The following is a 13,189-nucleotide window of genomic DNA, read 5'->3' on the forward strand; positions in this document are numbered from 1 at the left end:
CCAAGGCAGCTGTGTCACGGCCAGCTCCTCTGAGGGCAGGGTGAGCATGGCAGAGATGTGGAAAAGTTTTGTCAACACGCCACAGCTAACTGCACCACCACCTGATACGCAACGTGTTAGCAGGAGGCAACATTTCTCTAACATGGTGGAACAGTACATGTGCACACCCCTCCACGTACTGACTGATGGTTCGGCCCCATTCAACTACTGGGTCTCTAAATTGTCCACGTGGCCAGAGCTAGCCTTTTATGCCTTGGAGGTGCTGGCCTGCCCGGCGGCCAGCGTTTTGTTTGAACGTGTATTCAGCACGGCAGGGGGTGTCATTACAGACAAACGCAGCCGCCTGTCTACAGCCAATGTGGACAAGCTGACGTTCATAAAAATGAACCAGGCATGGATCCCACAGGGCCTGTCCGTCCCTTGTCCAGATTAGACATTAACTACCTCCCCTTAACCATATATTATTGTACTCCAGGGCACTTCCTCATCCAATCCTATTTTTATTTTCATTTTACCATTATATTGCGAGGCTACCCAAATTTGAATGAACCTCTCCTCTGTCTGGGTGCCGGGGCCTAAATATATGCCAATGGACTGTTCCAATGTTGGGTGACGTGAAGCCTGATTCTCTGCTATGACATGCAGACTAATTCTCTGCTGACATGAAGCCAGATTCTCTGTTAAGGGACCTCTCTCCTCTGCCTGGGTGCTGGGCCTAAATATATGACAATGGACTGTTGCATTGGTGGCTGACGTGAAGCCTGATTCTCTGCTATGATATGAAGACTGATTCTCTGCTGACATGAAGCCAGATTGTCTGTTACGGGACCTCTCTCCTCTGCCTGGGTGCTTGGCCTAAATTTATGACAATGGACTGTTGCAGTGGTGGCTGACGTGAAGCCTGATTCTCTGCTATGACATGCAGACTGATTCTCTGCTGACATGAAGCCAGATTGTCTTTTACGGGACCTCTCTCCTCTGCCTGGGTGCTGGGCCTAAATTTATGAAAATGGACTCTTACAGTGGTGGCTGACGTGAAGCCTGATTCTCTGCTATGACATGCAGACTGATTCTCTGCTGACATGAAGCCAGATTCTCTGTTACGGGACCTCTCTCCTCTGCCTGGGTGCTGGGCCTAAATTTATGACAATGGACTGTTGCAGTGGTGGCTGACGTGAAGCCTGATTCTCTGCTATGACATGAAGACTGATTCTCTGCTGACATGAAGACAGATTCTCTGTTACGGGACCTCTCTCCTCTGCCTGGGTGCTGGGCCTAAATTTATGAAAATGGACTCTTACAGTGGTGGGTGACGTGAAGCCTGATTCTCTGCTATGATATGAAGACTGATTCTCTGCTGACATGAAGCCAGATTCTCTGTTACGGGACCTCTCTCCTCTGCCTGGGTGCTTGGCCTAAATTTATGAAAATGGACTCTTACAGTGGTGGGTGACGTGAAGCCTGATTCTCTGCTATGACATGCAGACTGATTCTCTGCTGACATGAAGACAGATTCTCTGTTACGGGACCTCTCTCCTCTGCCTGGGTGCCGGGGCCTAAATATCTGAGAATGGACTGTTCCAGTGGTGGGTGACGTGAAGCCAGATTCCCTGCTATGGGACCGCTCTCCAATTGATTTTGGTTAATGTTTATTTATTTGATTTTCTATTTTAATTCATTTCCCTATCCACATTTGTTTGCAGGGGATTTACCTACATGTTGCTGCCTTTTGCAGCCCTCTAGCCCTTTCCTGGGCTGTTTTACAGCCTTTTTAGTACCGAAAAGTTCGGGTCCCCATTGACTTCAATGGGGTTCGGGTTCGGGACGAAGTTCGGATCGGGTTCGGATCCCGAACCCGAATATTTCCGGGAAGTTCGGCCGAACTTCTCGAACCCGAACATCCAGGTGTTCGCTCAACTCTAAATATGACATATTTTCAGTTGTTTTACACTTTTTTGTTATGTATATAATTCCACATGTGTTAATTCATAGTTTTGATGCCTTTAGTGTGAATCTACAATTTTCATAGTCTTGAAAATAAAGAAAACTCTTTGAATGAGAAGGTGTGTCCAAACTTTTGGTCTGTACTGTATATATATAAGTTAACTGCCTAATGTAATACAACAAAGCACAGAGCACAGCAATGACACTGCTGTCTATTTCATAACTGCAATAAACTACAGAAAAAAGCTGCTGGGGAGTTTCCTATATAGTAAGGGGAAGGCAACTTTCCTATTGGTTGCTAGGGATGTTGCTAAGCTCAGACAAAGACATTGCAGCCTTCTCATTGGCCCATATATCACTATATTCTAAATATTCGCAAATTCTCGAATTGCGATAAAAATTAGCTTTTCGAATATTCGCGCTGAACACTAATCAGCAGCATTATCTCATCATGTCAGTCAGATTCTTTATTAACATGACAACATCACCTAAAGACACTCAGCCATTTTACAAAATCAGATACAAACAGGCAGCCATGTACAGTAAATACATACAATAATGTAGTTACTGTGATAACCACGATAAAAATCATGATTTCAGCCCTAGTCCTATTTACTAATCACATGAATGTGTCCTGTATGCTAACTCAGCATATGTATATCATGTCACACTGCTACTTGCTTAAAGCGGTTATCCAATCATATAAAAAGCCCCCCAATATGCTGGGCCCCCCACACTGAATATACTTACCTGGGTCCCCGCTCCCTGCGCCACTCCTGGTCCCCACACCGCCGCGATGCTCGTCTCCGCCTGCATTGGCTGCTCCTCTCCGACACCGGATGTTTTCATCCGCGCACCTGGAGAAGCAGCAGCGCAGAGCGGGAACCAGGAGCGGCGCGGGGAGCGGGGAAGTATATTCAATGTGAGGGGCCCAGCATATGTGGGAAATTTTGTAGGATTGGATAACCCCTTTAATGTTAAGGATTATATGATGTGAAGAGACTGATGCCATGTTTCAGTGAGGCCATGGATACATTACACAGGACTGATACATGGGCTGTACCATTCTACTTCATATAGGGGTCAACCAGCTGATATAATCAAGGTATTTATACAGCATTTTAAATATATGTATATTAGAAAATTGTATGATTTCTTATTATATAAATAACTAAAAATTAAAGACTTAATTTTACTGTTGATCACGACCGTTTTATTTGCATATGAATACAAATCCAGTTTTCTCATCAATGGAACAATGTACTGTCATAATCATGGTATAGTTTTTATCAGCATGTCCTGAGGACACCAATAAAGTTAATAGTGGCACTTGGCTTCTTCTATCATTTAAGGGAATCCACGTCAGGATCCTGTTTCTACTCGTTTCTCTGGAGTGAGCAGTTTTTTAACAACTGGTTTGGGACAACTCTCTTGATCCCACCTATGTTCCTGCATGATATAAAGGCTGGTGCTCCACCACAGCTTCCACCATTATACCTATGTACCTCGGGGAGCCCCTGGAGCATAGCGCCCACCAGGACAGAAGGAGGCATGAGGCACCTGTGGACTCCTGTGTAGTTTATTGGGGCAATCTGGTAGAACATTTGATCTCTTGAGTCATGTGACCATTAGATATAAGACAACTATTTAATCTACATCATCTCTCTACATGTACATCTGGGTAACGTCCTCGTATCAGCTACATACAACAATAATATTACAGATTCAGTGCCGTTCATGGACCAGGAGGTTGAACACTACATTAAAGTCTGTTTCTCTATTTCGGGAGTTTCGAGCACCACTGTTCTGCCATTTTCAAGATGTGCTGGTTTCATTGCACCGTTTTCGTGTGCGTTCCCTTTTTTCACAGGAGTCATGTTCTTTACCATAAATATAAAGCAGAGAAATAAGATGATGGTCGGGGTCCTTATCCCGACGGTGAGGCCCAGGTAGGTGTTCCTGTGGGGGAAAAGGAGGCTAATAATTATGGAATGTCAAGTGATATAAGGACCCTATCTCCTCCCATCATCCTTTTTTATACCCTATTATTATACTCTTTGCACAGCCCCATCAATTACTGCCATGCCCCATGAGACCCATCACCTTCATCTATAACACTCTGACCCCAACATCCCACTTGCACCTCTTGTATAATGACATGTCACCCCATCTAATTCGTGCTTGCACCCCTCTATTATGTCTATGGTCATGCTTCCTTCAGTTACACTCAGTCTTGCGGCTGCCGGTAGATGTGAGTGGCTCAGGTATATGATGCCCCCTGGCCGCTCCCATTTACAACGTTGTATTACAGACCCAGTGAACCCTTATTATGGGATGTTTTTATTACCTGAAAGAGATGGTGTCATACAAACGACATGCTCCCCTCCCTCCACAGGCTGTTGTCCCCCATTTTAGGCAGGTTCTGTCGATGAGAGCCCCAAAGTAAATTGGAGACGTGATTCCAGCTGCAGAAAAATAAAATACAGGGATACATGAGAGCTGACACCCTCTGGAGTGTCCACACCCCTAAGTAGCGGCACTGTGGATGTCATTGTTATAAGGTTCTTGTTGCTGACACTGTCATGTAGTACTGAGTCTTTTACTTTTATGAGGATATTGCCGACATGTGGCTGTCGCTGTAGGGGCACTGTGCTGTCACTTTTATTGCAGCATTGTGGTTGTCACATTTATGGTGATCAGAGTTCGTATTCCATTTTTTCTGGAAACACTCCTATAAGTCCTGGGTGGGAATGGCTAGGGTTAATATGTGCTTGTGTGGCACTGGCTAGGATCAATAAGTACCTGGTGGCACTGACTAGGGTTAGGAGGTCCCTGGTGGTACTGGCTAGAGTTAATAAGTACCAGATGACATTAGTTAGGTCTAATATGCCCCTGGTGGCACTGGTTAGGTTAAATAAATCCTTGCTGGCACTAGTTAGGGTTAATATACCCCGGGTGGCACTGGCTAGGTTTAATAAGCTCCGGGTGGCACTGGCTGGGTTTAATAAGTCCCGGGTAGCATTGGTTAGGGTTAATGTGCATTCACCCCAGACCCCATCTAGGGGCTTATTAACGCTTGCCAGAGCCACACAGGGGCTTATGAACCCCAGGGCGGCACCCTGCCCGACATTAACTAGTGCCCACTGCTCACCTCTTACAAGAGCCTACTTACCCCACCATGCTGCCACTCCGCTGGCAGTATTGGTAAAGAATGTTGAAAAAATAGGTGTGCTTAACTGTTTCCCAATTAAAATATATATAGGTGCCGGGATACTAGGAAACCATATTCTAAAATAACAGTGCACAGCTGATCAAAGACATTAGTCCTGTGTGCTGCTGTTTGAAACAACAGAAACCCAGTGGCTATGGTGCCTTCTGCTCTTGCAAGCGCATTTTAAAAAAACTGACTTCTTGAAGGGGTTAAACTCCAGGATTGTTTTTATGTTTTCCACCCTGACGGCTGGGAATATGGGGTTAATAACTGTCCTGTAGTAATAGTGGCTAGGTGGGGCTTGCTCCACTAATCCATCTAGAACCGGGGTAGGCAACCTCCGGCATTCCAGCTGTTGAGAAACTCCCAGCATGCATACTTGCTCTGCTCTTTTAAGAACTCATATAGAAATGAATGGATCATGCTGGGCATTGTAGTTTCAAAACATCTGGAGCACCAAAGGTTGCTGACCCCTGCTGTAGAAGGTAGCAAATGTATAAGTCTTTTGGACTTCACAGCATTGTCCTAGAAGCTTCTAGCCATATCCAGAAGACAGATTGCAAATCTGTTTAAAGACGACAAATCGTAGCTGGGCATTATAGTGCCATTTAGAGAGAAAGAGAGAGAATTGCACCCCTTGGCTGAATTGGAGAGATACACCTGTTTATTCATAGAGTAAGTACTGTATGTGCATGTTCAAACTGCAAAGTTTTCATTAAATTTTTTTTTTACTTGTTTCACTATGTTGTTCTGGCTTTGCATTGTGAAATTTCCTGCCTTGCATCCCACAATGCACCACAAAACATAGAGGGCACCCAGCCCTTCCAATGTGCCAAGCCCATGGAGCACCAAGGAGGACCATCGCCACCATGAGTACTGCTACCACCATCTTCTCACACCTCTACCACACCCATTGTAGCTGGCCAGCTAAGACCTGTCCTAGGTTGCTAGTATAGCTTATATGTGTATACAGCTAGACCTGCCAATAGCCTTAATACAGTTCATATGTTTATGTGTTAAAGACAAAAGCAGAGTTATTTACTGTGACATCATGTTTTGGATGTCATATAACTGTTATATATTGTGTTCACAGAAGCAGAAAAAGATAATATGCCTTTAAGATTCATTTTGTAATGTAAGGTAAGCTTAGTGACACAGCAGAAACAACAGAAAGCATAGTGTTAATCTGTTGTTGCTGGGCAGAAGTCTAGACCTATCACAGTCAGCTTCTCACAGAGCAAGAGTTTTCACCAATCACAGCCAGCCTCACACACAGCCTGTCTGGGAATTCCCCTGGCAGAAGCTGCTAGAATCATTATTCACCAGAGACAGGAGCTGAAGAGACATTCACTCCACTGAGAGCTGTGTTTTTATGGAAGGAGGCCAAAATAGGTATTTAAAACAGTTATACAATGTTCCTTCTGTTAGTTTAGTGATTAGAACTGTATACTGATCTGGTTATATGTATGTTTACTTACAGTTACACCATACTGAGCCATACAATTCATACAAATTGCAAAAGCAAACTTCAATATGCAGTAGAACTATTAGTAAGACCTCAGATATACCTCTCAGAGAAATCATAAAGTGCTTAAATAACTTAGTGTCAGTACAGATACTGGAGCTGAATAGAGATACTGAATAGAGAAATATATCCACCATTTTATGTTGAATGACAAGATTGAACAGTTGAACCACCATCTTATGCATACCGCCATTTTGTGATATCTTTTCAACATGTTTTAGGCGGCAGTGTTATATACAAACAAAGTTTGAAGTTAATAAAGAAGTTATTTCAAGCATTTAGTGTGCTCTTTAAACCTACTGTTTCCATAGAACGGCACTAGAGGAATTACAGAGTAATAGACAGTCTGGTTAGACTAAAAAGTCAGAGATATCAGAATTCTTCTAATGCCACAGCGCAAAAGACACTTCATAGTGCTGCGCCTGCCACAGTGGAACTATTTCCCTCAGTGGGCGAAGTGATAGCGCTCCTCAACTTGCACAGTAAAGGGCATATTAGAGCAGCGGAGCGCCAGCATATACTGCCGCTCAGAAACTGTTCCCTGAGTGAGCAAGCAAAGACATCTCAGCGGAGCTGCCAAAAAGGCCATAGAACGTGTGCATTAGTCAAACTGCAGCCGACTCTTAAAGTGGCAGAACGGCAAAGGCAAGATAGTCAGAGAAAGAGCACCAACCCTCCTGCGATCCCTAGAGAGAGAAAGAGACGCATGGTGGGAGGCCAAAGTCCAGAGCTAGAGGGCCTGCACTGATATCCAGGGAGAGACCACGTACTGCAGTTAGCTAGTTTCCCGCCACTAGGCCCAAAGCCTGCAGCAGCGTATCCAAGCCTGCGCAAGTCATCACAGATCTTCGCAAGTCATCACAGATCATCGCAAGTTATCACAAAGCATCGCAAGTCTGCACAGAGCATCGCAAGTCAGTGCAGAACATAACATCACATCAAGAAAAGACAAGTCTCCTTTAAGACAGTTATTTGTTCCAGCAACCTTCAGATTACAGTATCCTGCTCTTCAGAATAAGGCCAGAGCTTTTCTTTTATTACTTATAATTGCATATAGGCTTTTTCATAAAGAGACATTTTTGTGTTCAGACGAAGACTTTAAAATAAAACAAAGGACAGTTTGTATTACACAGACTCTATTGCATTTAAAGTGAAAGTCATTTATTTCTGCATTTGTCAATATTGAATTTAAAGTAAAAGGACTCTTAATATTCGTATTGATTGTCACTGTTGCATTTAAAGTAAATTGTCTGAGCCTAGTATTACCATGCCACTGTTAGAGGGTACAAAGATAGATAGAGTAGAAGTGCAAGAGCAAGGGAACCTGTCTGAGGTAGAAGAGTCTGATGCAGCATTAGTCTCGCCTCAAACAAATATAGCCCAAGCAGATGAACTAAGATGTTCATCACGTGCCAGAAAACCGACCTCAAAAATGCTGGAAAATTTGGAGCAAGAGGCAGCACTAAAGGAGAAAAAGTTTGCCCGGATGTATGATAGGTGGAAATCATACATTAAAGACATTCGTAGAAAGCTAAAGCAAAAAAGTATAAAAGGGAACTTGAGTGATATGGTAGAGACGGTAGAAGAATTAGAATCAAAGCTTATAGCAGCATATGTCAACCTGCGGTTGTTTACGACACCTTCCCAGGATATTGTAAGAAACATGGACACCTACTGCGGTCACTAAAGATTTAGTAAAGCTCATGAGAGAACTATCATCTGCAGCAAACTATGATGAAGTTAAAGCAAGAAGTATAACAAACTAGTTTTTTATGAGAGACTATGCTAGGTCCTTAGGGTGAAGCACAATCTAGAGTGTGACTTCCTTCGCTAGCAGAAGTCCCACCCACATATCAGAATCCTCAAGTACTTCAGCCAAAAGAAAGGAATTAGCTGAAAAACTTGCTGTCAAGAAAGCAGAAATTGAGATGGTAGCTGCTATCAAGGCGCAGCGCCAACTGATGGCTGCAAAGCAAGCTGAAAAGGATGCATAACGCCATCAAATGGAAGCTGAAATGGAGGCACAGCTCCAGCAAATGAAAAGTCTGGAAAGGCAAAAAGAAGTTAAAATCATAGAAGTCAGACTCAGAGTACACGAAGAGGATATGAATCAGAGTAGTCATAGTTTCAAATCTGTTCTAAGTGAAGAAGCAGACTTTCCTACTTACGCCCATGAGAATGGAAGGGAATCTCCAGCATTTAGTGAGAGAATAAGTTTTTATCCTTCCATCCCTGCTCAGAAAAACAAAGAGAAGCCTAGTCCAGTGTTAGGGAAAAGGTGTGTAAATTTACCCTCTAGCTCTACCAAAAAAGATAAAGAAAAGGACTCACCTCATTCAGAACTAAGTGAGAAAATAGAACCGGATGATTATATTCCTAGATGTCATGGCAATGCTCAGGAGAGTGTTACAACTATTGTCCCAACAGGACAACAGAAAACAGTCCTCGCTAGACTTCCCGTGCCGGAACCCACTGTATTTTCAGGAGATGTACTGATGTTCATAGAGTGGAAGGCAGGTTTTGAAATGATCATTGAGTATCATTGCTTCAGTCCAATCGACAAGTTATTCTATTTTCAGAGATATGTTGGTGGGGAAGCAAAGAAAGTTCTTGACGGTAACTTCTATAGAAAAGACGAAGAAGCCTACAAGCAAGCTTGGGAAAAATTAAATAAAGATATGGTCATCCTTTCTTAGTGCAAAGAGCTTTTAGAGAGAAATTGAATAACTGGCCTAAAATAGGTCCTAAAGAACACTTCAGACTCCAAGAGTACGGTGACTTCCTGAAAGCATGCAGCAATGCCATCCCACAAGTTCAAGGATTGGAAGTACTGAACGACTATCTAGAAAACCACAGGATGCTAACTAAGCTACCTGAAGAAGTGGCTTCTTGATGGATTCGCTATGTGACTGAACAGTTAGATCTAGGCAAGAACTTCCCAAGTTCTAAAGAGTTCTCTGAGTTTGTCAATAAGGAAGCACGGGTAGCATGTAATCCAGTAACATCATCTTACGTCTTAAAATCCTTAGAAGAAAGGCCTGCAAGAGAGATAAGACGTGCAATAGCAACTAGCTTTGCAACCAACGCAGCAGCTAAAGGTCCAGATACCTACGAGAGCAACTTCAAAATCACTACTGGTATCAGTAGAGAGACAGAACCGACAAATCTTCAGACTACCTTCAAATGTATGTTCTGTGGAGAGAACCACTCCATACATAAGTGCCAACAATTGAAGGCGAAGTCCCCAGAAGAAAATAAAAAATTTGTGCTGGATGACCAACTGTGTTTCGGATGCCTAAGAAAAAGCCATGTTACTAAGGAGTGTAAGAAAAAGGCTACATGCAGCGTTTGCAAAGGATGCCATCCTACACCACTACATGAAGAACATCCAAAGAAAGATAAATCCTCAATACCTAAAGATACTGAGGAAGGAAAGAAAGTATCGGTATTCTCTTGCAGAGTGAGGGAAGGAGAAAGCAATGGCACATCAATGGTTGTACCAGTGTGCATTTCAAATCCTAAAAGGAGGAACAAAATGGTATATACCTATGTGCTACTGGATGCCCAGAGTGATGTCACCTTCATTGATCAAGAAATCTGCAAGAAATTACAAGTGGCTACAGAACCAGTGAAGCTCAAACTCACCACAATGACGGGGAGAGACACATTAGTTGGCAGTCAAAGGGTCAAAGGACTGAGAGTTAGAGGACTTCATTCAAACGGCACATTAGTTCTACCTCCAGCTTATACAAAAGACAATATACCTCTAGATCGAGATTGCATACCTACCTGTGAAACAGCCAATGAATGGGAGAACCTATCTGTCATATCTCATGAAATGTCCCCGCTGAACGAGTTTGGTGTTGGACTGTTGATAGGCTACGATTGTCCCGAATCCTTGGTACCACGAAAGGTAATCACAGGAGGAAAGGGTGAACCCTATACGCTGTTCAAACTGATCTAGGATGAGGTGTTGGAGGAAAACAGCAGATTGCAAACTCAAGACAGGTGACAGGTTTGTGTCATCGAATATCTGTCCAAGAGTTACCAACTGTAAGTCCAGCAAAAGTAATCAAGATCCTTGAATCCGACTTTTCAGACATAAGTTCTAAAGTAAAGAGTGGATCTCAAGAAGACATAAAGTTCGTACACACTCTAGAAGAAAGTATTCAGTCATGTTGAAATGCCCTTACCTTTTTAGAGAACGACCTTGTCTGCCAAATAACAGAAATCTTGCCCTAGCAAGATTGAAATGTTTGAAGAAAAAGATAGGAAGAGATCCCAAATTCAAGCAGGATTATTTGAAATTCATGGAAGGCATCCTTGAAGAAGGACATGCAGAGAAAGTTAACCAACCTAAGGAAGGAGAAGTGTGGTACATCCCACATGAAGGTGTTTACCACTCAAAGAAACCAGATAAGATTAGAGTAGTATTTTATTGCTAAGCAAAGTACAATGGTGTTGCATTAAGAGATCATCTACTTAAAGGACCAGATCTTACAAACACTCTGCCTGGAGTACTCTGTAGATTCAGAAAGTATCCCGTAGAGGTCATGTGTGACGTTGAAAATATGTTCCACCAATTTCATGTGAAGAATGAAGATAGAGACTTCCTGAGGTTTCTATGGTGGGAGTTTTTCTGAAGAAAAACTTTTATGTAGATAATGGTCTCATAAGTCTAAAGTCTACAGAATCTGCAATCAAACTAGTGAAAGAAAGCCAAGAGTTATGCGCAATAGAAAACCTGCGCCTTCACAAATTCATCTCAAACAACAGAGAGGTACTGGAATCCATCAGCGTCTTTGAACGTGCAGCAACAATGAAGAATGTAGATCTCAATTATGATCATCTTCCAGTCCAGAACGTACTTAGATTGGGATGGAATGTAGAGAACGACAAGTTCTTCTTTGAATTATCTATTGAAGAGAAAGTTGCAACTAGATGAACCATTCTTTCTGCAGTGGCTTCTATATTTGATCCATTGGGATTCTTGGCCCAGTAATCCTCAGAGCAAAAGAAATACTGCAAGAATTATGCAGACAGAAGTTGGGATGGGATGAGCCCATACCTGAAAATTTGAGGCCAAGGTGGAAGATTTGGATAAGAGACTTGCAAAACTTAAGAGAAGTTCGGATACCCAGATGTTTTGTACCTCATAATTTTGGAAAGTACAAGAAAATAGAACTTAATATAAACATAATTTTTCAGTGGCTAACGGAAAATATGTGGTAGATTCACCACACTGCCTGATAAGCGGTTTAAAATAAAATAATAAATCTTTATTAGAAGTTCTAGTGGGCAAACCAATGTTTCTCTTATTACAGAGAAAGGCAATAGTGGGATGTAATTGTGTGGAAAATGGGATACAGCATATATTATCCAATTTCCAATACCACCGTCACAAACACTACTGAGGGATAGCTGTATTTGAAAGGGCCCCCATCTGTGTAATATGTATTGCTCTATTACACAGTTTATTGTGACTGGTGCATTCCCACACCGAATTGGCAGTCATGGTTAGGTGTGTATAACGGTAACCACCTGTCCCAGTATCCGCATAGTATAAGCTGAGAACCAGTGCTGAACAGAGCAACCCCTTATTGATTACGGGGTGATTTTACCACTGGTCCAGTATGTCTACTGTGCCTTCCCACTGAAAAAGGTAAAGCCTCCCACAAGCGGTATTGATCAGCCGCTGTCAGGGGGCCATACACCTAGGAGCCAATAGTATACTTAGGCTCCAAAGTAACAGTAGAGAAGTAGTATCTAAATCGGCGCCGGCGGTAGAACGCAGCACATAGCACTATGCACTAGCAGTGATGGTATCCGTCACCGGACACCTATTGAATGATCCCCTTTCTGTGTCTGAAAATGGTGCACAATCTGCCTATTAATTGAATGGGGGTCTCCTTATCCTCAGTCTACTCCCATCTATATGAACAGCTTCACAGTTTATGTCTTTTGTTTAAGGGCTCTTTCACACTTGTGTTCTTTTCTTCCGGCATAGAGTTCCGTTGTCGGGGCTCTATGCTGGAAGAATCCTGATCAGTTTTATCCTAATGCATTCTGAATGGAGAGAAATCCGTTCAGGATGCATCAGGATGTCTTCAGTTCAGGACCGGAACGTTTTTTGGCAGGAGAAAATACCGCAGCATGCTGCGCTTTTTGCTCCAGCCAAAAATCCTGAACACTTGCCACAAGGCCGGATCCGGAATTAATGCCCATTGAAGGGCATTAATCCGGATCCGGCCTTAAGCTAAACGTTGTTTTGGCGCATTACCGGATCCGACGTTTAGCTTTTTCTGAATGGTTACCATGGCTGCCAAGATGCTAAAGTCCTGGCAGCCATGGTAAAGTGTAGTGGGGAGCGGGGGAGCAGTATACTTACCGTCCGTGCGGCTCCCGGGGTGCTTCAGAGTGACGTCAGGGCACCCCACGCGCATGGATGACGTGATCGCATGGCACGTCATCCATGCGCATGGGGCGCTCTGACGTCATTCTGGAGCGCC

The 13,189-nt window shown here is 43.2% G+C and overlaps 1 protein-coding gene across 3 annotated transcripts in view; it reads right to left on the bottom strand.

Moving 5' to 3' along the window:
- Positions 1-2,877: 2,877 nt before the first annotated feature.
- LOC122926623 (solute carrier organic anion transporter family member 1C1-like) overlaps positions 2,878-13,189 on the bottom strand; it is a 179,348-nt gene continuing 169,036 nt past the window's right edge. For 2 of the 3 annotated variants that reach the window (XM_044278054.1, XM_044278055.1), the window contains exons 15-16: positions 4,292-4,409; positions 2,882-3,903 (exon numbers count right to left, since the gene is read on the bottom strand). In XM_044278054.1, the coding sequence (XP_044133989.1) occupies positions 3,702-3,903; positions 4,292-4,409 (320 nt within the window). In that variant the 3' untranslated portion in view covers positions 2,882-3,701. Of the gene's footprint in view, positions 3,904-4,291; positions 4,410-13,189 lie in introns of all 3 variants that reach the window. The other variant, XM_044278056.1, reaches the window with a different exon arrangement.

The sequence above is a fragment of the Bufo gargarizans genome, chromosome 2 (genome assembly GCF_014858855.1).
Source record: "Bufo gargarizans isolate SCDJY-AF-19 chromosome 2, ASM1485885v1, whole genome shotgun sequence".
Lineage (NCBI taxonomy): Eukaryota > Metazoa > Chordata > Amphibia > Anura > Bufonidae > Bufo > Bufo gargarizans.